This window comes from Callospermophilus lateralis, chromosome 9 (assembly GCF_048772815.1).
Source record: "Callospermophilus lateralis isolate mCalLat2 chromosome 9, mCalLat2.hap1, whole genome shotgun sequence".
NCBI lineage: Eukaryota > Metazoa > Chordata > Mammalia > Rodentia > Sciuridae > Callospermophilus > Callospermophilus lateralis.
In genome coordinates this window covers 10,604,579-10,627,627 of record NC_135313.1, presented here as the reverse complement: position 1 = coordinate 10,627,627, position 23,049 = coordinate 10,604,579, and the positions used below count along the sequence as shown (strand labels likewise).

At 41.3% G+C, this 23,049-nt stretch overlaps 1 protein-coding gene across 4 annotated transcripts in view; it reads left to right on the top strand.

Annotated features, from left to right (window-relative positions):
• The window catches only part of Daw1 (dynein assembly factor with WD repeats 1), a 39,690-nt gene extending 22,839 nt beyond the window's left edge, over positions 1–16,851 (top strand). For 2 of the 4 annotated variants that reach the window (XM_076866453.2, XM_076866452.2), the window contains 7 exons: positions 533–640; positions 2,587–2,693; positions 3,801–3,903; positions 4,659–4,773; positions 12,130–12,206; positions 15,455–15,617; positions 16,817–16,851. In XM_076866453.2, the coding sequence (XP_076722568.1) occupies positions 533–640; positions 2,587–2,693; positions 3,801–3,903; positions 4,659–4,773; positions 12,130–12,206; positions 15,455–15,617; positions 16,817–16,851 (708 nt within the window). The remainder of the gene's footprint in view (positions 1–532; positions 641–2,586; positions 2,694–3,800; positions 3,904–4,658; positions 4,774–12,129; positions 12,207–15,454; positions 15,618–16,816) is intronic. The other 2 variants (XM_076866455.2, XM_076866454.2) reach the window with 1 other exon arrangement.
• The last annotated feature ends 6,198 nt before the right edge of the window (positions 16,852–23,049 follow it).

The window sequence follows — 23,049 nt, the reverse complement described above, 5'->3', positions numbered from 1 at the left end:
GGAACATGAGAGAGAAAGCTGAAGTACTGGGAAATGGGGCCCATGGATTGGTGAGTTGGTGATGAATCTTCTAGAGAAGGTGATGTCAAGGTGCAGGGTGCAGCCAGAGGGGCAGGTACTGAAGAGGACCAGGGGGACTGGATGTATTGCCCACATGAAGGCCACCAAGGGTGTGCAATGGGCAGTGTGAGCCAGGGTCACAGTCCTTTGGTGAGGGACGTTATCACAACGACCGCGATGCCAGCAACAAGGGGCGGGCGCCAGACAGCTTGAAAGTCGAGGGAGGTGGCTTTGCTGCTGTTCTTGTTCTTCTGGTGTCAAAAAGTGTCAGAAAGGGTCCATGCCCCTCCGAGCCTGAGCTGAGGTGTGGGGACTGGTTCCACTTGGCCTGGCGCATAGGGTTTCCTGTACCTGACCCTTTGTTATTTACTCAAAGACTTAAACTGAATCTGCCAAGGCATTGCAAGGCCACAGAGAATTCACAGTTTGAACCTCTATCCTTCTAAAGTTTCTTCCATTTCATACAATGTAGGTGTGCTTATCGTTCAACCCCCAAAGCACTCTGGTGGCTACTGGAAGCATGGACACGACGGCCAAGCTGTGGAACATCGAGAACGGAGAGGAAATGTGCACCCTGACGGTGTGTCGGTGTGTCGGTGTGTTGGTGTGTCAGTGTGTCGTGATGTTCACACACCTGTCTTTGTCCTCGTTTTCTATCTGTGTCTTTGTTACGATGAGCGCTGTTAGAAGATGCTCTCAAAGTACTGGTTTTCAGGCTGCAGAGGGAGAGTTGCAGTTGGCTTGCTGACTGTTCCAACAGACTTGGTGAGGGGCCTGGAAAGCCAGATGAGCTTTGATTTTGATGACTTTTATTCTGAAAAGCACAAATCATAGCCTCGAACCCATGTAGTCTCTGGCCCTGAGATGGGTTTGCTCTTCTCACCTGTCACCACCACACATACCTTCCCCAGACCTGCTGCCCTCCCCTCTGTCCTGCCCTGACCCACGTGACGACAACAAAATGGACCTATTTATGCTGTAATAAGTGGGAACAGCTACATGGAAATTCCCATTTTCTTATCCTTTCAAAACTATAAATAAATATGAAAAGCATGATTCTTTACCTAAGGAAGTTAACAGATGGACTAAAACAAGAGAGGTCCCCATTGAAAAGCAACACCAAAGCCTCCCTTAATGAGTACCCAGTGTCACTGACGTGTGTGCACTCTCTGACCTCAGATGTCACATTTCCAGGGTCCCTGCTTCCTCACTGCCTCTTTTTTCAGGAGAAATGGCTGGAAAAGCCCTGTTAGTACCCGCAGTTCAACTGAAGGGACTCCTCCCCTGACTGTGCTGAGGGCACTGTGTGCTCAGAATTCTAACATTCAGCCACGTTTCACTTTTGTCATTTGGAATCAACCAGAAAATCAGTTTGAAAATGAACTTTTGCAATACTTTGTTATTTAAAAATATGATGGTGTTAATTTTCTAAAATAATTAGGAAAACTCGGGGTAGACTCGAAGCAGGAGAGGCTCATCAGAGTTGCAGGATCTGCTCCAGGGAGAGGCTTCTTCCCACTGCCTCGTACACTGGAGTCCCCATGTGCCAGCTAGCATTTCATCGCTGTGACCAAAATGCCTGACAAGAGCAACTTAGAGAAGAAAAGGTCCATTTTGCCTCATGGTTTCAGAGGTTCAGTCCCCGGTTGTCCACCTGCAGGGTAGGAACATCAAGGCCTAGAGACGTGACAGAGGGAAGCTGCTCAGCTCATGGCAGCTGGGAAGCAGAAAGTGAAGAAGGGGACAAGGACAGATATAGTCCCCAAGACCCTCCCACCAGTGACTTCCTCCAGCCACACCCACTTGCCTACACTTACCACTACAGATCCATTCAGGTTATTACTCCATCGGATGGATTAACCCACTGTTGAGGGTACAGTCCTCATGACCATCTTTTTCCCCCTGAAAGCCCCACCTCTGCAGCTTGCCACATTGGGAACTGTGCTGTCAACACATGAGCTCCTCTGGGAACATTCCGGATCCAAACCACAACACACTGGCAGTACAGTGTAACCAAGGGAAGGTCAGGCCAAAAGCCAGGTGTTTGTTAATCTGTTTCTTGTATATTCTGAAGACTTTCTTTCTTTAAAGTTAAATTTGTTCATACACTGTTTTGATTTACTCATCATCTAATGTTAGATAGATCAGATACTGTTCCTTTTAGCACTTCCAAGATAATGAGAAAGAAGCTCCCTGATTTCCCCAAACACAGCCCCTCCCTCCTTCCTTCCCTCCCTCCTTCATTTCTCTCCTTCTATAGTTTCATTGAGTTAAAATGTAAGGCAGTGATTTTTAATAATCTCATGGAACTCTATAATCATTTAGAAATCAATTTTTAGAACATTGTTATCATCCCGGAAAGAAATCTGAGCCCATTTGTAGCCACTGCGCATTCTCAGCCCACAGCCAGCCACTGTTTCCTCTCTCTCTATGGCTCTGCCTCCTCTAGCATTTCCTTCTTAGAGTATGATGTTGTGGAACTGTTTTATCCACGGGTATGCATGACAATATCTGGTCTTCTTCTAGGGACATTTGGCAGAAATCATTTCCTTGGCATTTGACACCTCTGGAAACAGAATCATCACCGGGTCCTTTGACCACACAGTTGCAGTGTGGGATGCTTCTACTGGGAGGTAAAGCTTGAGAAGTGAAATTGATCACATTGCATTTTTATGTATATATGAATGGGCCACAAAGAAACCCTGTTCTGCATAAATAACATGTGCCAATAAGAAAAAAGGAATTTTTAAACCTGGGTCAGGGGGTTAAGAAGAACTTATATTTTTTATTGGTTTTACCTTGTACCGAATACTGTGCTTTGAATTCTACAGGAATAGGACACATTAACAACATAAATTAATTTATTCTCTAATGGTATTTCTTATCCACAGAATAAGCACCTTCTCAGAGTTCTGAGCAAACAATTTCAAACAGCTGCAGAAAAGGAGAATGTTAGCAGTAGCCTGGTACATAGCTATTATTTATCCCATGTATTAAATAATAAAATTTCAATGACTTGTTTTTTATGGTAGATGTGAGTATCATGCATAAAGAAAACCTATAGTCAATTTCCCAAATTTAATTTAGTCCAAGGATTTCAATATACTTCCTAGTTGCTAAGAAGTTAACTAAATTACCATATTTATGTTGGAACACTCCATGGTTGGACTTGTCTGCATTTTGATAGAGGGGCTCATTATCAGAGGTACTGACCATGATTTGCTCAAGGAGAAATGAGAGGAAAGAAGGGCCTGTCAGTCTTCTGATGTGTAGTTTCTGAGCAACCAGGGGTCTGCTCATTGGTGTAAGGACACGTCTATAGAGTTTCATTTTGCTTTCACTATTTGTTACCCATTCCTTTTTGAAATGTTGCCTTAAATTATGTTACACTTTTTAAAAAATGTTTTAATTGTACACATTTATAAGGTACAATGTGATATTTCAGTGCATGTATATAGTATGTTCTAATCCAATCAGCAAGATGGAAGGAACTGGAGAACATTATGTTAAGTGAAATTACTGACACAGTAATGTTATCTTTGATTGTTTAAAATTTAAGTGCATTTTTGTTGATCTGTAATTAGAAGCTTCCTTTTGAGCTATAGTAGAGCAATATTTGTTTCGTCATAAAAGATATTATTATTTAAAAACTGAAATTTAAATTATTTCACACAGATGGGCTTGGTTTCATTATTTGTGTACACATCTTTCAGCAAATTTGGTCCTTTCCCCATTTACAGGAAGGTGTTCACCCTCATTGGCCACTGTGCAGAGATAAGCAGTGCCTTATTCAGTTGGGATTGCTCGCTGATACTGACTGGTTCCATGGACAAGACCTGCATGGTGAGCTCAAGAGGCTTCACATTGTGTCTCTATTCCAAGTCAGATGTTCATTGTAACAACATAGGTCAGAGGTGACATAAAATTAAGATAGGATTTAATAAATAATAATTGGTAAGCGTTATGTCAAGTTTCTGATTTCCCAAATTGCAAGGAATTATGAGGTGGTAAAACAATTTTGCTCGCTTCTAATGTTTTAAAGTTCCGATTTTAAAAAGCACATTATTTTTGTCTAATGTCCTGCTGTTTATTTATTATACTTTGGTTAGTATGGCCCTCAAGGAGGCTCCTTTAAGTATATCCCTGCCTCTTAGGTTTCTGCACTTACAGACATGGTTGCTAATGGCTTATCCTCTAGAATTAGCATTTGATTATCAAATGTGCTATAATCTTATCATGTACTTTCATTTTCCGGCATTGTAGTTTGGAATCAAGTCCTTTTTCTTATGATGTCCTTCCTGTAAAAACGACCCTTCAACTCCAATCACTAAAGTATACACTGGAAGAATTTTTCTCTTAATTTGTGGCAGATTCTAAATGCCCGACTTTGGTCCTCTCTGTGACCAGAGTGTGTCTTGACAGATGGTTGGCCATGGTCTCTGGTCATCAATCAAGGTAAAATTAATGGAACAAGTGAGAATTATACACAAAATACCTAATTTTGGCTCAGTTATTTCACCCCCATAGCATGTCATGAAGACCCCTTGCCATCATCACATTTTATACATGAGATTAGTTTTTGTTTTCTTTAATTGCAGTTGTGGGATGCCACCAGTGGGAAATGTGTGGCAACCTTAACAGGCCATGATGATGAAATTCTAGACAGCTGTTTTGATTATACTGGAAAGCTTATTGCAACGGCCTCAGCTGATGGTAGGTAATCCGTTAACTATTTAATTTATGGAGGAATTTTTGCTTTGCTTGATACAAACGCATGATTGTATACCATGGATCATCTGCCTGAGGATCAGCTATGATAAGACTATATATGCCTTATGTCCCAGATGACTGTATGTGTCACCACAGTGTGTCCATCTGGTCATATTCTTGATAACCACATAGACATGTATAAGTATTTGTCATCTCCATAATGAGTACATGTGATGCTCTATTCTGGAACACCTCCCTGGTGACCATATTTGATGCTACACTGTGTTGTCTCATCCACGTGACTACCACTGATGGTACCATAACAAGTCTTCTCTATCTCTTTATAACTGTCTTCTGCTCCACTCTGTCAGGCATATCTTTGTGATAAACACATATGATGCTATGCTATACTTTGTCTCATTAATTCTATGTGATGTATGAGTCATCCTACTGATAACCACGGACATGTTGCTATACTAAGTGTACCTCAATGTCATGAAGACCTTATGTGATACTACACTATGTCATCTCCCTGTTGACCATGTGTGACATTGCATATGTGACCATATGTTGTTATATACTGTGTTTGTATTATTCCCTTAAAAGTCATGTTATGCTACCTTATGTATATTAGTCAGAATTTCATCACTGTGACCAAAATGCCTGACATAAACCACTTGAGGAGAAAGGCTTTATTTTGGCTCACAGTTTCAGTCTATGGTCAGCTGGCTCCATTGCTTTGGGCCTGAGGTGAGGCACAACATCATGGTGGAAGGGTGTGATGGAGGCAGGCTGCTCAGGTCAGGACATCATGAGAGCCAGGAAGCAGCAAGGGAGAGGGAGGGGGAGAGGGAGGGACAGAGGAAGAGGGAGAGGGAGCGGGGAGGGAGGGAGAGAGGGAAGGAGTGGGGATGGAATCAATCAGGGACAAGAAATACCCTTCCAGAGACCTCTTCCTCCAGCTAGGCCCCACCTCCTCAGTTTCCACCACTTTCCCATATGCCATCAGATAATTATCCATCAGTGAATTAATCCCCTGCTGAGGTCAGAGCCCTTGTTATCTAATCATTTCTCAAAAGCCCTACCTGTGATCCTTGCTGCTTTGGGGAACAAGCCTTCAACATATGAATCTTTGGGGACACTACATATCTAAATCATAACTCTATGTTTTCATCTATTAAAGCCATGTGTGATGCTAGGTCATATCCATATCATGTCCTTGATAGCTGCTGATGACTACAACGTCTAAGCTATTTCTTTGATGACTATGACTGTCATGCCATCACCTGATCATCGAGTGAGGTACTACATTCTGTATGCATCATTTTCCTGATGACCACATAGATACAATACTGTCTGTGTCACCTTGTTGGTGGCTGTGCCATGTATGATAACTCACAACACTTGTATTATCTTCTCAAAAGCCATATGAGATGTTGTGCTGTATCCACATCATCTCACTGAGAGCCACGTGTAATTTATAATCTTTCCAAAGACTACAGATAATGCTATACCATGACTCTGTTATCCACTTGATTACTGGGTATGAAGCTACACCAACTTTGTGTTATCCCTTTGATAACCTATATACCTGACTGTGCTGTTTTAATTTACACTTCCCCTTTATAACCATGTATGATCCTACACCATGTGAGTCCATTCCTGGAAACCTGTGTATGATGCTATAATATTTCTGCTTCTCCCTGACAAACACGTCTATAAGGCCCCACTATGTCTGCATCATCTCCCTTAGAAAAGTATCATTCTTCATTATGTGCACATCATCCCTTGAAATCTGCTACAACAGTGTACTCATATGTCACATCCTTGAGCACTTGATATTCTGATACATTGTGTGTTGCTCGATATTCTGCTCATCTCCACTGTGAGTATGTGTGACGTTATACGCTATTGAGGGCTTGATAACCTTGTCCTGTCATTGACCTCCACTTACGATGCTACCTAGTATTGCATCATTTCCCAGACAACCACGTGTGATACTTATATTAGGGTTCCAGAAAAGCAGCACAATAGGATATATATCCTATAGATTGTATATATTGATTTTTTATGGGTATTAGCTCACACGATTATGAAAATTGAGAAGTCTCACCACATGCTATATGCCTGCTGCAGAACCACAAAAACTGATGCTGTAGTTCAGTCCAAGTCTAAAGCTTATGAGCCAGGGGGGCAGTGTATCTCAGTCCAAGTCTAAGCACCTGAGAACTAGGGAGGCTACAGGTCTAAGTCTTAGAGTCCAGAGGCCTGGGAACCAGGGCGCTCTGATGACCAAGAGCCAGAGAAGATGGATGTCCCATTTCGAGAAGGGAGAATGAGTTCACTTCTCCTCTGCCTTTTTGTTCTGCTGGGCCCACTAGATTGGTGATGCCCACCTGCAGTGTCGAGGATATCTTTACTCAGTAATGCCCTCACGTGCACACTTAGAACTAATGTTTTATCAGCTAGCTGGGTACCCCCAGCCCCATCCAGTTGATGCAGAGTTCAGTATCACACAACCACACTGTCTCTGCCATGTCAGGACAACCGCACGTGACACTGCACTGTGCATCATCCCCTTGACACCAATTGTAGGCCCTCTTCCTGAGGACCAAGCCAATGCGTGTGCCTGCCTTACCTCAGTGTGTGATTCTTCCCTGGCATGTATGTGAACTTATTTGAAAAGCATGCATCTTTGAAGCTTTGTCATTTCTTTTGGAACCATGTATGGTGCTATGCGATGCCTCTCATTTAGCCCTGTGTGACTATACTATGTCTGTGTCAACTCCTATATAAGTATACCTGGTACTATAATATAAGTTTTAAATATATATATTTTAAAAAATTTTTAAGTTGTAGATGGACACAATACCTTTGTTTTTATTTTTATGTGGTGCCAGGGATCCAACTCAGTGCCTCACACTTGCTAGTGAAAGTGCTCTACCACTGAGCCACAACCCTGGCCCAAGGTTATACCTTTAATCACTATGTTAAAGCGAGAATGCAATAAATCACTTAGTGGATCTTAAAGCAAGCTGGCAGGCCAAAGGACAGGCTGCAAGTCAACACCCTTTGACCCCGTCCCAGGGTTTGAGTATACCTTTTATAGTCCAAAACCACATTAATCATAAGTGGCTGTTGCTATGATTCAAAACCATAAACAAGCGTCATGAGATCTAAAATCATAAGCAGAAAAGGGATTGGCCCAAATGTCCCTAGTTGAGTTCAAGTTAAAGAATGGTTACTAACATCTAGGTAGTCAATCTCTGACAGGGTACATTGTCCAAGGAAAATGGGAACCAAAGAGAAAACAATTTTACATTGTAAAAGAATTGCCATTTTTTTTTGTTGCCACACATGCTAGCTAAGCAACTGTTGATGGGAACAGAGGCAGGGTTTTCCCGTGGGAAAAGAAGTTTTTACATCATGTGGAGTCTCAGGGTACGATGGAGTCTGTTTGGTCACTACCCATATAGCCTGGCCCATAACAACTACACATGGCATCTCTATATGTCTGTATATCTATATATTTATAAAATAACACAACGTGTGTGTGTGTGTGTGTGTGTGTGTGTGTGTGTGTGTACACACACATGTCACTAAATTAATGTTTCTGCTTCATCTCTGGCAACTATAATAATGCTATATAACATCTAGATTATTTATTCAAGAAAAATGATAAATCAGACTGTATCTTCCACTTGAAGGTATTTATATGTCATATTGTTTTGGTGGCATCTCTAATGACCACAGAGAAACATCTGTTATGTCTATGTCTGCCTCACTTATTTGATAGCCATGAGTGGTGCCATACTGTGTCCTCACCATCTTGATAACCTTGTATGATCCTGGAATCTGGGTCCTTGTCTTGGTGTTATTCTGAGCTTTAGCCAGCATTCTGGGCCATTGCCAGTGTTATTGTATATGATGCTACAGTATGTTGTCTCATAAGCTTGATAGCAGGATGGCTTTGTGATCCACGATACTCTCAAATAATGCTCTATTGTAGGCCATCTTCTTTGATGATAAAATATGTTGCTACCCTGTGTTTGGTTATCAACTTAAATATCATGTATTTATTATAACAGGTGCTATTTTATAGGTTAATTTTTGATAATCATGTTTGATGCTGAAGATGTCTGCATCATTTCCTTAAACACTATGTGGGATGCAATACCATAGCTGTGTCTTTTCCTTGATAATCCTATGGGATGTTACCATCTTGACATAATCTCTGAATATCTAAGTGATAGCCTTAATAACTGTGTGTGTTGTTATATGTAGAATTTTCACTTTGATGATAGGCATCATCTTATTACTGCATATGATGCTGTATAGCTGATTCTTTTCCTTGATATCTATGTCTGAAGCTACACTGTATGTGCTTCAGAGATGAAGCACTGAAATGTTATTGTAAATTTTCTTGATTTTATTGAATTATCATATGATGTAATACTATATCCGATTTATCACTTTGATAATCATGTGAATGTAAATTAATTATGCATTATCTTCTTTATAACATATTGGTGATACATTGTGGATAATCTCCAAAAAGAATACATCATCTTCTCCATTGTATCTATATCTACATTATCTTCATATTCACACAGGATTCTATAGTATACACCAGCTCTTTATGATCCCAGACTGTTTGTGTTAGACCTTTGAAAACCATTCCTCATTTTATATTGTGTTATGGCCTTGATCACCACATACAAGTGTGTGCCATGTGTGCTTCATCTCCAGAGGACCATGTATGTTATTATACTACATCTCTGTCACCATGCTGTGCTGCTGCATTGTACAATATCCTCATATACATTACATTATGTGTATATCAATGACTGTGGGTGACACTACATCTGGATCATCTCATTGGTTATGCATGATGCTTCTCTAAACTCTGTCACCTCCTTGTCAATAATGTGTGACATTATACTATTTCTAGGTCATCTCTCTGGGATTGTACATGACATGACTCTATATCTGCATGGACTCCCTAATGAGCACATTTGGGTCATTTCCCTCATTACCAACTATGACACCACCCTGTGTCTATCTACATCATTTCCAAGATGACACTATATCCCCCCTATGAATGCATATCATGCTTACTACAATTGTTATTGTTCTGACAGCCATGCATGAGCCAGCACTATTTCTGAGCCATTTCTCTGTTGAGCACATATAAGGCTATTTATGTCTGTCTGATTCTCCTAAAGATCACATGTCTCTACATCACTTATACATAAGTTCCCTGATAGCCACTTGAGCAATTCTGACAAAATGAGGTGCTCTTTCCAAGTATATCATGTTCTATTTCCTTTGATTTGTTCCTTGTGATTAACATGTGCATAGTCACTTATCTTTTGTGCTGTGATCAATTGTAGAATTTTGTCACTGATTTATTTTAATGATACTGTCTTTATTTCACTGTCTCCTTTCCAAAATTACATTGCATGTTTGTTTTCTTAGTCACTAGAACTTTTAATGGTGCGCCTTTGGTACAAGTCCTTTTTATATTCTAAAATGCAAATACCCTGCATCTGGGGAACATTATTTTAAAAATAACCCTTTACTTTTTAATCTTTTTGTAGGTCTTGACTTTTAAAACCATCCTCAATTGCAATTAATCCACCCTTTCCTATTTATGTATTTATTTTTTGTTGCTGGAATTGAACCTGGGGCCTTGCTGAGCATGCTCTTTATCTCTGAGCTATGCTGCCAGCCTGACCCTTTCACTTTAAATATCATTTACACAGAGAAAATTCATTCACCAGTATGTACTGAAATAACTACTTTGTGCCAGGGATTGTGACAGTGACCAAAAGAGAGAAACCAGGGCCCTTGTGGATTTATACAGTGGAGAGCAAGACAAAGCCTGAGCAATTCCGTACCTGTGTCCTCTGTAGGTCACTGTGCTACACAGAGTGTTGGGGCAGTCGGGGGAGGAGCCGCGGTGGCGGATGGTGGTGCTGAGGGATGGCTGGGTAAAGCATAACGTCAGTGCTTCCAGCTGTTTTCTCTGTCATCAATTTCCCCAGAAGTGACCTGTTCTTTCCTTGTTCAGTACTTCAAAAAAATATCTACCCTCCTTAGAGATTTTGTAAGCCTTTTCTTATCCTGTGCTTCCTCAGAAGTCTTGGTGTGTATCCAATAAGTTTTATCTTTCTCTGGCCTTTCTCCTAATTCCCTTCCTAGAAAAGCTGGCTCTCACTTGACACGGTGATCATGTACAGTTACATCTGTTTCTTTATATACATCCCCTCTTTCTTCCTCCTTGGAGTTAATGTCATGTCTGATTTTATTTTATTTTATCTTAGTGTCCTTATTCCTCTTTTCTAGCTAGAAAGTTTAGAGTCATATTATTTATGTATCTTCTGAAGTTTAAAAAACACTTTTATAAAATTTGTGAAGCATTGGTCTGTGCAGGACATTCCCTTTTGAGCTGTCAGCAGGTTGGTTGGCCCTTCTCTTTTCAGGATTTTGAAACATCTGTGTAGCAGTTTTATTTTTCTTGTAGTTGTTTGTTTGTTTTTAATCATATACATTCTAAAGTAGCAGGGTTTTATCATTTTATCTACTCCCTTTGAAGTTGGCATTGTCAGAAAGGTAAATAAAAATATTTATTAAGGTATTTTACTTTTCTCTGAATGCACATTAAGTACCTAAAGTTCCCTACCCTTGCTGTATTTTTACCTTTATGTAATACTGAAAACATCTGGCTAGGTCCACTATAACTTTTCTTCTGAGAACAGTTTCACTATCCATGTTTTCTCTGTCTATGCTTAGTTAACTCTTCCTTTTCTTAATTCTAAGGAAATTTACATGCCATTTTGATTCATCTGTCTATCCATCCTTCCATCCATCAATCCATCCATCTTAACATCTTTTTATTCAATCTCTGTGATATGGTGGCCCTTCCTACCACGGAAACAAAATGTTCTATAGCACTTTCTGCACCAAGGGCCCTTCAGCCTCTTCTCTGCTCACTGGGTAGAGGCCCTACTTCTCAGGGAGGCTGGTGTGCTCCCTGAATCCAGACTCAGACCTCTTGATTTTCCTTTTTTGCCCTTTAAAAATATTTTTCCTTCTTTATTCCTGACCCTCACTGCTTCTTCTACCTTATACACATTATCTCTTCTAATAAGGTCAGGGATAGGGAAGAACTCCTTTCACCTTGGTCTGTGTGGGACAGAGTTGCATCTAGAAGATAGGAGGTTGGCTCTTGCTACAGGAAAGAACTCAACATGGAGCTTATGTATCACAGGGTAGATATTTGGGTAATTTAAACTCTTTGGCCCAAAGTTCTGCATTTCAGGTGAATTGATATATATCCTCACACCTTTCCAAAAGGAACAGCCAGAGTTTACTGTGCAGCCACAAGAAAATGCATTACCAAATTGGAAGGCCATGAGGGTGAAATTTCAAAGGTGAGTTACTTCCTCATTTATTTACTTTCAAAAAATAAACAGCATGTTTTATATAAATAATCAAGTAATCCTTGATTTCTTATATTTAATAACTTACCTCTTAAAATGCCTAACATATGTACTAATATGGGATAAATGGAAAAGAAATGTTCCTGACATCAAATGGGTCAATCCAGAGTAAACACAGTTAAACAAAGAGGATCACGTGTTACCAAGTCTCTGTGCAGTCCAGAGTGGTGCCAGGGATTGCTGCTCAAGCTAATGGAGTTACATCAGAAAAGGTGCGACAGTGAACCCCATTTGTTATATCTGCATTTGACCATTTTTTTTAAGTTGAACATCCATTTGAATCAACTGATAAAACCTCTTGCAAAATGTGTACCATTCAAAAAATAAAAATTCCAATTGGCTGCCATCTTTTCTGGATATGTTCATTGCCAGCAGTGGTCTTCCCTTCTGAGCTCTGGACAGCAAGGAATTAAAAGTGAATTAGACAAGACAGACTTTACCTGTACATGATTGCCTTTGTAGGAATTTAAGAATTTAATGAAATGTACTTTTAAAATATTCACAACCACTTTTATTCTATTGAGTGTGGAACCACTGAGTATTTGCACATAAAACCCAGGTTCTCCAAAAAGTTAAAAAGACTAGATCTGTTGGGACAGAGGTACTAAAGTTTGTTTCATTATATCCTGTTTTCTTTTATTTATTTTCTATTAGTTGTTCAAAACATTACATAGCTCTTGACATATTTCATACATTTGATTCAAGTGGGTTATGAACTCCCATTTTTCCCCCTTATACAGATTGCAGAATCACATCGGTTACACATCCACGTTTTTACATACTGCCGTACTATTGTCTGTTGTATTCTGTTGTCTTATAATCAGTTACCTAAAGATGCTGTCGTAGTCAGGGTTCTCTAGAGGAACAGAATCAACAGGAAGTATAATAATAAAAGGGGGACTTATTTAGTTGGCTTACACAACCAGAAGCTGGGTAGTCCACAATGGCCGGCTGCAGGCTGGAGAGCTGGAAGAACCAGTAGCTGCACAGTCCAAGAGGCTAAAGCCGCAGAACAAGTGAGATCAATGGCGCTACCCTAGTCTGAGATCAAAGGCTTCTGGAGAATCCACTTGGAAGAGTGAAGAAACAAGATCCGATATCCTCAGATGATCACAACAGCAATCAAAAACCAGTAGAAGAAGAATGGAGCTTGCCTCCTCTGCTGGGGCTTCCTTGTTATTCCAACTTTTATTCTGTCCAAACCATCATCCTATTGGTCTGTGCTGCCCATTCTTAGGGAGGGGTCTCTGTTTCAGTTGGCTATCCCACATGCCAGTCATTCCCAGACACATCCTCACTGTCACACCCATAACCCTCTTAATCCTTGGCAGCTCTTAATCCAATCAAGTTGACAATTCAGAATTCAGATTAACCATTGCAGATGTTAAGTGTCCCCCCCTCAAGCTCAGCATAGTAAATTATTTCTCAAATATTACAAAATAACATCCTCTTCAACTATTAACAAAAGATTTAGTGAGCTGAAAATGTTTAATGCAGAAATTTAAGGGGCTTATGAAGAGCATTTTCTGGTTCTAGTAAACATGTTATACAAAAAGCATGCTGTGCATCAAGTACCAAGTGTTGTATGAATAAAATTCAGTTGAAGAAGTATTTCCTGAAAATAGTTAACACTTCAAGTACAAATTATCCACTTTGAGATTCCAGAGCTGTATCTCAGGATTTTGGATAAACTCTTCCCCAAATTTTGCTCATGGAGCAGAGTCACACAGTGGGTGCTCTGAGGCTTACCTGTGTCACGGAACATTGTTGAGTAAGCAGGGCCTTGGTGGCTCTCACCTCCCAGCTCAGCCCAAATCCTGGATCCTGTGCCCGAGGTCATATCTGCTCCTTCCTTGGGCAGGATCAGAGTGATGATTTCAGGCTTGGGCAGACCTTGTCCCAGAGCTGCCCCTGCTGTACTCTCGTCCCTCCTGCCTCTGCACTTGCTGCTGGTGATCCTTGCCCTCTGGTCTCCATGGCAACACACCCCACACCCTCTTTCTGGGCTGAGAGATGTAGGGGTGGCAGGAGGGGCAGGGAAGGTGGAACATGGAGGGCAGGTGAGGAGGGAGCCCTGGCCCTGTTCCTAAGTGTCTGACTTTTCCCCTCAGCAAGTACACATCTGTTTTTATGGGTGTGTAAATATAAAGGATTCTCAAACTTAGCATTTTAAATATTATGCGTGAATATGTCACGTATGGAGTGGCCATGTGCTAATAGTGTTTCTGTGGGAGTCAAAGCTAAAGTACTCATTCACTTATGCCACTATTAAGCCCTTTCTGATAGTTTCTGCTGTGCTAGGCTTTGTGCAGGCACTGGTGACATAATGACAAGAGACATGGCCCTGCCCTCTTCACACCTCAAGTTATAGAGGAGGTCGCCCAAATCATTGACCATAGAGGCATATGAGTATAACAGCCAAAGAATCAGGGACCAACAAGTTCCTCTGACAATGCTGGGTACGTGGGAGGCAGCCAAACATTTATGGAAAGTGCTAGAATTAGGGCATCAATAGATGAAGAAGTGCTTTCTTGTGGACCTGGACATCACTTATCTTATGGTACGGACTTGAAGGGAGATTGGTATGCTTTTGATTATAGAAAGGTGTGTTGTAGAGATGACATGGGCTGGCATGGGTTCCCTTCCACATCAGGGCCCTGCCTCTTTATTTGCATGGGGAAGGGGATTTCGAGGCTTTGGAAAGAAGCTGGGTGGGGAATCCTGTAATTATTAGTGCTTTGGTTCACAGCTTTGGCCACAGACTTGGTTTTCCTTTTAAAGGGGCTGTTAGAGTTGTCACGCTGAAGGCTACAAGGACTCCACCTCTGACTCCTTCCCCTTCCCAAGGTCCCAGGCTCATCTTGGCAAGCCGTTTAATTCCCGTTATTTGATCTTAGTTTTATCAGGTCCCAGAGGAATGAGTTCTGCCTCTGACTCTAATTTTATCAGGGTGCTTATCTTTAGAATTGTGAGGGGCGGGCAATTAAACTTCTCCATCTTGATTGCAGTTTTCATGTTCAATATTTTTCCTGTCAGGAAGAAACTGCTTTGTTTAAGAGTAAATACCAGGCTGGTCAGATGACAGATGTGTAGTTATGTCCCCTTTTTGCTGGTGAAGACCTCTTGGGAACCATTACACAAACCTGTGATTGCTTTTCCTTTTTTCTTTCTCTTTGCAGATTTCTTTCAACCCGCAAGGGAACCGGCTTCTAACTGGCAGCTCTGACAAAACAGCCCGAATCTGGGACGCGCAGACTGGCCAATGCCTGCAGGTCCTCGAGGGACACACTGATGAGATCTTTTCATGTGCTTTCAACTATAAAGGCAACATAGTCATTACAGGTGTGGGGAGAACACAGCCACAGACTTGCTTTTCCCTTTAAAGGGGCTGTTGTCATGCTAAAGGCTACAGGGACTTCACCTCTGACTCTTATAACGCAACCATTTCACCCCTAAACCTTATTGCGGTGTCTCACAGGTGACCTTTTGGGAGACACCTGTCTAAACCATAGCACCAGTGTTAACTAAAACGTGGATATTCCTAAAACACTGCCCCAACTGACCACATGCTGTACTGGGAACCCGGCGTCAGATCCCTTCCCAAGATGAAAATCACGGGAGGCAGCAGGATGTTCCTGCAGAAGTCCCTATAGCAAGGAGGAAGGTGGCTGTGTAGGCTCCCAGGGACCCGCCCTCCTGAGTCTTGAGTTTCATGTGAGGTTGGCTCTGAGGTGCCTCTTTCTCCAACCAATTTCACAGAAGATCTTGGAGACTATAAAAAAGAATGTTAGTTGTCTGTGCCTTGTTTAAGTACTGACACTTAAATTCCTGAGCTCTTTAAAGATACCATTGTTTTTTTTACTGTATCCCAAAACATCAAGTGCTAAAAACCAACGGACTGATGACAGTTTGTTAGAGTGGGGTTGAACCTCTGTCTTGCCACCAGCAGAACACCTGTTTATTGAATTGGTCTGGGTGGACTATTTCCTGGGTGGACCCTCTTATGATTAATGGCATGTATTTTTTAGTGGACTGTCTGAGGTTGGCTTAGAATCACAGTTTGGCAGAACAGTGGCCAGTGTGTTCTTCCTTCTTTTCAAATGTGAGGGGTCTCCTGTGGGCTGTGCAGTCTCCAATGGCTTCCCCAATTCCCACAGCCCTCACCCTTCTGGTGATGATGGCTTGGACCTGGTCCCTGGAGGAGAGAGGACTACAGCTCCACTGCTGGCGAGGAAACCTACTGACATTCTGAAAAGCTTGTCACCCAAACCTGGAGATACTCAAGTTGACTGTGTTTCTGTGGTAGGACTAGGATGTGGTGCTGCTCAATTCACAGTTGACTGGTATCACGGGAAAAGACAGAAGGAAAACCTCTGTTTCAAAAGTGCCTGTACTGCTCAGAGTCTCTGCAGCTAGAAGCTAAGAGTCTAGCACATTTAGCATATTGCTAAGGGCAGTGACCCAGAAAATGTCAACTTGGTAAAATGAGAGAGTGAAGTGACTAAGAAAGAAAACAATGACTGTGAATTTTGTTTTCTCAGGTAGCAAGGACAATACCTGTAGGATATGGCGATGACTGGAGAGATCTGCAAGTGAGCAAACTTACCAGCAACTGTGGTCAAGACCTGGGGCTTCCTGAAGAAGAGCAAGCTCTTCTGATATTTCACACACTTTCCCTTCTTCTGCAAGCCCTCTCTTCATGCACTATCTTTGCATATAGAACTATTAAAACTGATGGTGTCTTATCATTTCTTGATGTTATTTGGTGGAAATGGCAGGAACAGCTTAGGGTTTGGTGCCTCTAGTGATTTCAGTCACATTTTTTTTAAAGAGAGAGAGAGAGAGAGAGAGAATATGAATCTTTTTTTTTTTTTTTTTTGTAGGTGGACACAACACAATGCCTTTATTTTTTTTTATGTGGTGCTGAGAATTGAACCCGGGTCCCGCCCGTGCTAGGCAAGCGCTGTACCGCTGAGCCACAATCCCAGCCCCAACATTTTATTTTTTAATAGTATTGTGATGCTGATAAGTGAAACCAGAATGATTTAACAGTGTGTGGTCTATATTCCACTTAGAAGGCCATTGTTATAATTTCTGCTGAATAAAGTTTTGGGAGAAAACTTCTTATGAATTATATATCTACTATGTGTTTTAATGGTGATATGAGGATAATCAAAATAATTCTTATTTAATAGGAAAAATATTCCTAATTGATAACGGGCTGAAAAATGTAGGCAGGTTTATCTCTAAGGAATGTTAAATAGAATAGATGCACTATTGAATTTAAAAACCTGCTAGGACAACAATCAAAGTATGAGAGAAAACAACTGAACATCCACCTGAGTATTGCTGGGATATTAAAATATAACTTTTTAAAAAGATTGTAAAAGTGCCCAGACGCATATTAAAGATTAATGCTAAAAGATAAAACACAAGCTAAAACTAATGATGCCTGAATTTAGAGCAGGAGAAGTCATGAGAATCTTACAGAATTTTTTTCTTTTTTGCAAAAGGCTTAATTGATATAAAAAATACACATGGTTAATGTACACATCTTGAAGAGTTGGACATACGTACAAGCCCGTGACACCACAGTCATGGTCGGGACACTGACAATATCCACCACCTCCAACAATTTAAGTGCAATTTTGAGCTGAAACTGTGGGAACTGTGCGGTAAGGCAGATCTCTACAGCTCCTTTCCTTAATAACGTAAGCCATGACCAATGTGACTGAGAGCTCACCATGACCCAGATATGGCCCCATGTATGCTTTTCATCCATAGTTGGTTGAGTCCACGGATGCGGAGGGTTGAGTGCATTTACTACCTCCCTATTCCTTCCACTTGCTCTTTCGCCTTAGTGCTCACCCTACTTAGAGTGGGATTATCATTGACTTTCTCCCTTATTTTCTCAGTCTGTCTACCAAATTGTAAACAGTTGCCTCAATTGAAAAATAAATCCAAGCTTCCGAATCATTTTGCTCTTTTGATCTGTAACCTATAATCAATCTCATCATCAATATGGTACTCTAGAAAGTGAAATCTTCTAATTGATTGCCTTGGCTTCCTTCTGCCCTAACAGATTACTTTCTGAAATGAGCAGAAAAAATTTATATATTTTATAGGTTACGAGGCTTTTGCATAAATCAGTTCTTGAGCGTAATGAAGTTGGGATTATGAGCCCCAATTTAGAGATGATAGTGTGTTTAGAAGTTGATATAACTTGAGTCTTTTACCCCATTTTGCCACCACGCTCCCCCGCCTGCCTTTCCTCTGGAACACTTTGGTTTTTATAAGAAATTCCCAGGATGGATGATGTCTGAGAATATGGAGGGGACAGGAAAAAGTAGTGGAGGAGTTCTCTGAGGTATACCTGAGGCCAAAACTACCAAGTCCAAAGTTTCCTCTTGTGTGTGGAGTTTCCGGTTGTATTATCTCCAAGCTTTAAAATGAACTTATGACTTATTTGTGCACTTGAAGACTTGGGAATTCCAGATAAAATGGGAGCTGTGAATTCCATGAAGGTGAGGGTGCCCTCTGTTTAGCCCTCGGGAGGTGTTGGACGCTTCACCTGGAACAAAGTGGCCTCCTCTGCTTAGGACTGTGGGACATTAACAAGTAATTGCCACAGCAGGTCCGTCCTCTCTCTTACTGAACAACCCCCTAGGGGAGACTGGGAGAGGTTGCCCTGTTTCTGGTTGGTAAACTAGCACATCATTTGTTCTCTCCCTCCAGCAGGTGGCAGTGTTCACCTTTTGGGAGATAAACTCCAGCTTTTCTTAAGAGCTACAAATGAAGAGTATAGAGTCAGCTTCTTACCCTATGTCCCTTATGGATCAGGGTTGTGTGGGGAGATAGAGAAGTGCTCAGGTTGTGGTGTGGCTCCAAGCTCAGGACCGTCTTGGCAGATCTGGGACAAATGCCACATCTCATCAATGCAGGGAAGAGACACTTTCCCATCTGCTTGTGCAGACACACAGGAAGGTGAAGAAGAGAGAGCTCCAGGTTTCTTTGTAGGTTCCTCTGTTTGGTACCTTATTATGATCATTTATTTTATAATAACACAGTCTATCAAGGAATCAAAAACTCAAGTTTTTTAATACTAATATTTGATCAGAGTGAACATGGATTAGTTTTATGTTTTTAAAAAGTTTATTGTAATTTCAATGGATTGAGAGTCCTAATACTGTGAATACTTCTAATTTTACGGTTTTTATGTACCTGTAAAGCTAAAGGGTCCAGCTAGTTTACTTTTGGTTATCAAAGACAAAAGTCTGAGACCAGGTTGAGAAAGGCTGCTTACTCAAACTTGTGGCAGGAGAGCCACTTGCTGTCCCTTTCATTTCAGCAGAGGTCAGAGGTTCAAAGAGAGTCAATTCTGTAGAGTAAAAAAGAGGAAATGCTTGAATGGTGTCTCCCTGACAAGATGAGAACTTTGGAAACCTTCTAACTGGTTTTCAGGGAAATGGGGCAGTCCTTGGTTACCACACGGGGTGTGCAAGAAGTTTGGAGGTTTCTTTTTTTCTCTTTTAAAAGAGAGAGAGAGAGAGAGAGAGAGAGAGAGAGAGAGAGAGAGAGAGAGAGAGAATTTTAATATTTATTTTTTAGTTTTCAGCGGACACAACATCTTTGTTTGTATGTGGTGCTGAGGATCAAACCGGGGCCGCACGCATGTCAGGCGAGCGTGCTACCGCTTAAGCCACATCCCCAGCCAGAAGTTTGGAGGTTTCAAAAGAGGAAGGAAGGCTCCACGTTTTTGTGTGTGTGTGTGTGTGTGTGTGTGTGTGTGTGTGTGTGTGTACATGCATGTGCTGCCCATCTTCTGAAACAAGTGGAGGTCATGGTTGCCTTTTTGTTATCAGACCTTTATAATGGTCCTTGTCTAGGGGGAGGGGGAGAGCCATGCCTGTGGATGCTTGTGAGTGACAGTATCTTGGTGAATAGAATATGGACTCTCGTATCCTGCCTCACTGCTTTTTGGCTCAGGGATGTTGAGAATGCAAACACTGCATCACTTGGTTTTCTTATCCATGGAATGAAACTAATGATAGAATGGGGAGAATCTGTGGGGATTAAATGATTCAAGAGTCATGAAGAGCCTGGTACATGGTACAGCCACTTAGTGGTAGCCATATTATCCACGGACACTGCTTCAGTGACTTGGATTCAATGTATTCAAGACCCACAAAAGCATCCAAAGCACATTCAAGGCCCATTTTCTCATTAATATACTATGGTTTGGAGCATCCTTGTAATAAAGTGTCCCAATTCACCTTTCCCTAGGAAACAAAAGGGAAGTTCAAGAAATTCAGTGAATAACTTGAGTCCTCAGCTCTGGAGAATTCTTATGCATTCAGGAATAAGAATAAAATTCTGGCTCAGTGTAATAAACATGTAGGGGTTGTGACTGAATCAGCCGGGGTTCTTACAGACCTTCTCCCATTTACATGGTGCTGAACTTCTCCGAAAGTGAAAAGCCTCTCCCAAGCTGCACACACAGTAGAAATCATTGCTAATGAGGGGGAGCTGTAATTATCATTAATTAAGTGGAATTTAAAAATTCTTCTGGAAATTCTCTTCCCAGTACTGGACACAATAACATTCTTATTAAAAAAATCAGAATTTGTCAAGAAACATTTCCCTAAGGTGTTCTGATGTGATCACTCAAATTTCAGTGCTTCTCATTGAAGGAATTGACAAACGCCGGCAAATTGGAATTTGAATTGCCCACAGTGCCAAAGAAGCCAGCGCCCATTTAGAGTAAATGGGTCCAGATGCACTTCTGGTTGATTTTTGGTAGTTTGGATTTTGGTTTGTACAAATGTTTGAGGACCCCTGGGAAGGAAGCCTTTGTGGTGTTGCTCCTGGATTAGCATTTTACTTTATTTTCTATACACTTTGGTATTGGCAGATATTTCTAGGAATCTCTTTCATCTTTAGTTGTGTAAATAGCAATTCCAGGGGGAATGCCTGAATTTCTGCCTACTTCGAATATGGTTTCCCATGCTTTCCCAAAGGAATGTATATTCCTGGACTAGAGAATGATACTGGGCATTTTCCTCCAGGCAGGAGACTTGTGTTCCAGGTGTGCCTGAGGCAAAAGGACATGCACAATGCTTTTCTAGGCCAGAAACTCTCTACCAGGAAGCCGGATAACAGTTACCGTGCTCTTGGGTTATGTCCATGAATAAGCAATTAGATCAAATCATATGAAATTTGCTGATCTTGACACATTTTGACCTACAAAAAGTAATTTCATATGGTTCAACCTAGTATATTGCTGTTTCTGGGCAGGGTGAGAGGTTTTGTGCCCCGGCTGACCTCCAGCAGATCCTTGGTGGTGGCCCAATCCCTGTTACTGCAGCTGGGTGCAGAGGCAGAGGCAGGACCCAAAGGCTGCAGAGTCCTCGACATACCTGATCACGGGGAGAACACCCTCCTCACGTGGGAGTGGCATGGGGCACAGATTTTGGAATAACACAGGGTTCCGCTCACTATTCTATTCTTTAGGAAGAAGTCATTTCTGAGTTGATGTCCTCATGGATCAAATGTAAGTATGATCATAGAATGAGATGCGATAATACTGAAGAAGCACTCAGTCAAGGCCTGTGGTGTACTTGATAGTCAATAAGTGTTCTTGACTTCCCCTTTCTCCATCAGGAAGGCACATTTCAAGGTTGGAATCCGGCTGGAGTGATGGGAAGGAGGCGGGTGAAGCTCCGCCCTCTCCCAGGGTGCGCAGGGAGCAGCCCCCTGGCTTCTCTGAAGCCCTGTGCCCAGTTGTGCTGCAGCACCAGCCATCCCTCTTCAGTGTGCTTCCGACTCTCTCGGGCAAAGCAGGTGGCCTATATTTAGAACGGCCTCCACTGCTTCCTCAGCATCTGGAGGGCTTTTATAAGCTTCTCCTTCAGCACGGGCTCCATTTTATTTCGGACAATCTTTTAAATATCTATAGGGTCTTCCTCTGAGATTTGGTTTGAGGCAAGAAAATAGAAACAGGAGAATGAATCTATCTGAAGGCAAATCTCTTTAGAGGGAAGACTTGTTACAACATACATGCTATAACGTGGACCGATAATTTATTTATTTATTTATTATTTATTTTTTTAAAATTTATTTTTCCTTTTTTTTATTGGTTGTTCAAAACATTACAAAGCTCTTGACATATCGTATTTCATACATTAGATTCAAGTGGGTTATGAACTCCCATTTTTACCCCAAATACAGATTGCAGAATCGCATCGGTTACACATCCACATTTTTACAAAATGCCATATTAGTAACTGTTGTATTCTGCTACCTTTCCTATCCTCTACTATTTGTGAGTAAATCATGTTAATAGATTTAGCCTTCAATTTTGAATGTCTAATGAGGTGAGAGGTGTCATGACAGGTATTCATAGGGTCTGCTATTCAGGAGTTGAGATCCATTCTTGCGTTCCAAGGTATCTGATTCACATCTACACTTTCTGCCTAATCTTTCCTACTCCCCAATATCCTAGGTGTTATGGTATATATTGTATTTCTCGTAAAATTTATATGTTGCAGCCCTAACTCTTGGTATCTCAATATGTAATCATATTGTAAAACACGGTCTTTAAGAGAAAAAGTTAAAATAAGGTGTTAATGCGACATGACTAGTTTTCTTATGAGAAAGAAGCACCAGGTGTGTGTGTGCCCGGAGAAAAGACCATGTGGGTTTAGAGTTAGGAGTCCATCTGCAAGCCAAGGACAGAGACTGCAGAAGAAATCATCATGTGGGCACCTTGATCTTG